This window comes from Myotis davidii, unplaced genomic scaffold (assembly GCF_000327345.1).
Source record: "Myotis davidii unplaced genomic scaffold, ASM32734v1 scaffold243, whole genome shotgun sequence".
Taxonomy (NCBI): Eukaryota; Metazoa; Chordata; class Mammalia; order Chiroptera; family Vespertilionidae; genus Myotis; species Myotis davidii.
This window is the reverse complement of record NW_006295183.1, coordinates 1726692-1729421: the sequence shown is the minus strand read 5'-3', so window position 1 is coordinate 1729421 and position 2730 is coordinate 1726692. Positions and strand designations below refer to the sequence as shown.

Sequence of the window (2730 nt, the reverse complement as noted above, 5' to 3'; positions counted from 1 at the left end):
GGCTCCGCTCGTCTTCGGCCGTTGGCTGAGCGTGGCCTCTGAGCAAGTCGGTTGGCGCCCGGCTTGGCTCAAGGTCAGGCCTGTCCGGGAACAGCAAGAGGAAGTTGGGCGGGCCCGTGAGAAGCCCAAGGGGTCCCCGCCACGATGGCAGATAAAAGCAAAAAGGGGGGCAAGCCGGGGGCACCTCCTCCAGGCAGCAAGAAGGAGGGAGAGCAACCTCCGGGGGAGGGGAAGAAGGGGAAGGACGAGGGGAAGGGGAAGGGGAAGGAGGAGGAGAAGGAGAAGAAGGAGGAGGAAAAGAAGGAAGAACCGCCGCCCAAGCCCAAATCCGTGCAGCCCAAGGACGAAGTGGGCACGCGGAAGGGGTGCCGCCGCTACAAGTGGGAGTTGAAGGACAGCAACAAGGAGTTCTGGGTGATGGGGCACGCCGAGGTCAAGCTCCTGAGCGTGGTGAGTCCTCGCCCGCCCGCCCCGAGAGAGGGGGGAGCTGGGGTGGGGAGTCGGTGAGAGCCCGCCCGCCCTCGGCCGTGTCTCCCCCGACAGGGCTGCCTGATCGCTGCGCTCGTCATGTTCACCGGGACCGTGGTGCACCCGCTCCTCTCGCTCATGATCACCATGGAAATGTCCATCTTCCTCTTCTTCATCATCGTCTACACCTTCGCCATCAACAGATACATGCCCTTCATCCTGTGGCCCATCACTGTAAGTGCGGGAGCCCGAGCCCCGGGCCAGGTGCTCAGAGACCGGCCTCCCCGCCTCCTGCAGGCAGCCGGGCCGGCCTTGGGCTCAGCGCCTCTGGCCAGGGCTGGGGTAGAGGCGGCTGCATGTAGGTGGAAAAGGCTCTGAAAAAGCCCAGCTTGGGGGAAGGAGGCTCTTACCCACCTGCTGGTCAAACCCCGGGGTCTCTGCTCCTGGCCGGGTCTGCTCTCCTTGCAGGGAGGTGGGGTGCAGCCACCACCTGTTCTTCCCAACCCTGTACCAGCTCACGTCTGACCGGGGCGGGCACCCAGAAGATACCCCGTCCCCGGAATTCAAAGGGGGAAAAAAAGCTTCCCATAAGTTGGTCAAATAAAATGAGAATTTTTTTAAAAAAAAATTACTTCTAAAACAGCCTCAGATCGCCCAGTGACTATCCCTGTAAAGGGTGTTCCTCCCAGAAAGAGGTTCAGGTCAAAGCAGTCAGTGGCCTGTTGGACTAGGACTGGGCGAGTTTACCCAGCCACCTCTAGCCTCTGCACCTTCGTCTGTCATGTGAGGTCAGGGATGCTCACTGCTGCGATCGTCCCTGAGGAGTCGCTGTAAAGAGCTTGGCGGTGTGCCCGGGGACTGGGGGGCCTGAATGCCTGGCCCCTGGCCTGTGTAACCACACAGCACAGACCTCACCCCACGATACCCTCGGCCCTCGCTCACTGGCCATCCACAGCGTGCCTCCAGAGTCCTGGGCTCACGGCTTCTCTCGCTTTACACACGAAATGGGCTCAGAATGGCCAAGCAACTTGCCTCCCGGTACCTCAGCCAGTAAGTGGCACCAAAAGAAAAGATTCAACCCAAGCTTTGTCAGTCAAATCTCTGAGTCCTTAACGGCACTCGGTCCTGCCAACTTGTTAAAAGTTATGAGGGTCCAGGGATCCACGGGTCTCAGGGAGGTGTGTATGGGGGTTCTCAGTATAGGGAGGGGGAGGGGAGAGGGCCACGCAAGGCTCTTGGGATGAGCAGAGGACACAGTAAAGAGACAGGCAGAGGGCAAGTTCCCAGCCAAGGAGCTTGAGAGAGGACACTTTTATTTCAGCTCCAGCAAGAGGAAAACTCAGTGACCCCTAAAAATCCTTCTGCTGCACTCACCTAAAGATTAGAGGGGATGTAAGCACTATTGCTTTAACTGAATGACTGAGCTGGCGAAAGGACGGAGGAAGGAAGGAAGGATGGAGGGAGGAGGGAGGAAGGGAGGGAGGGAAAAGAAAAGACACAGGTGCCAGAAATGGAAAACAGGAGCAGTGATCGAATAAGCCACTGAAGTGTGGGTGGGCATGGCTCACGAGGTGTAACCCTAGACCAGTGATGGCGAACCTATGACACGTGTGTCAGAGGTGACACGCGAACTCATATTTTTGGTTGATTTTTCTTTGTTAAATGGCATTTAAATATATAAAATAAGTATCAAAAATATATATAAATCTTTGTTTTACTATGGTTGCAAATATCAAAAAATTTCTATATGTGACACGGCACCAGAGTTAAGGTTTTTCAAAATGCTGACACGCCGAGCTCAAAAGGTTCGCCATCACTGCCCTAGGAGTATGGGTTTTCATCCATTCTTAAGTTAGGTGATGAGGCGCTGGGCCCAAGCAAAGTGGGGATTTAGAACTGCGAGCCCTGCCTGAAGACAGCACCCTGTAAAGACTACAGTACACTCTTAGGGGAAAGACAGAGAAGATACCTTTTCCCACACAGAGAAACAAGAAAGCATGCTTGCCCAGCCAGCATAGCTCAGTGGTTGAACATCAATCTATGAACCAGGAGGTCAAAGTTACATTCCTGGTCAGGGCACATCCCAGGTTATTTATCTCTCTCCCTCCCCCTTCCTCTCTGAAATCAATAAAAATATATTTTTTTAAAAAAAAAACAAGCAAGCCGAGGCCGGTTTGGCTCAGTGGATAGAGCGTCGGTCTGTGGACTGAAAGGTCCCGGGTTCGATTCCGGTCAAGGGCATGTACCTGGGTTGCGGGCACA

At 55.1% G+C, this 2730-nt stretch overlaps 1 protein-coding gene across 1 annotated transcript in view; it reads left to right on the top strand.

Annotated features, from left to right (window-relative positions):
* Positions 1 to 144: 144 nt before the first annotated feature.
* CMTM2 (CKLF like MARVEL transmembrane domain containing 2) overlaps positions 145 to 2730 on the top strand; it is a 6555-nt gene continuing 3969 nt past the window's right edge. The window contains exons 1-3 of the mRNA XM_015567820.1: positions 145 to 169; positions 251 to 450; positions 544 to 702. Coding sequence (XP_015423306.1) covers positions 145 to 169; positions 251 to 450; positions 544 to 702 — 384 coding nt within the window. The remainder of the gene's footprint in view (positions 170 to 250; positions 451 to 543; positions 703 to 2730) is intronic.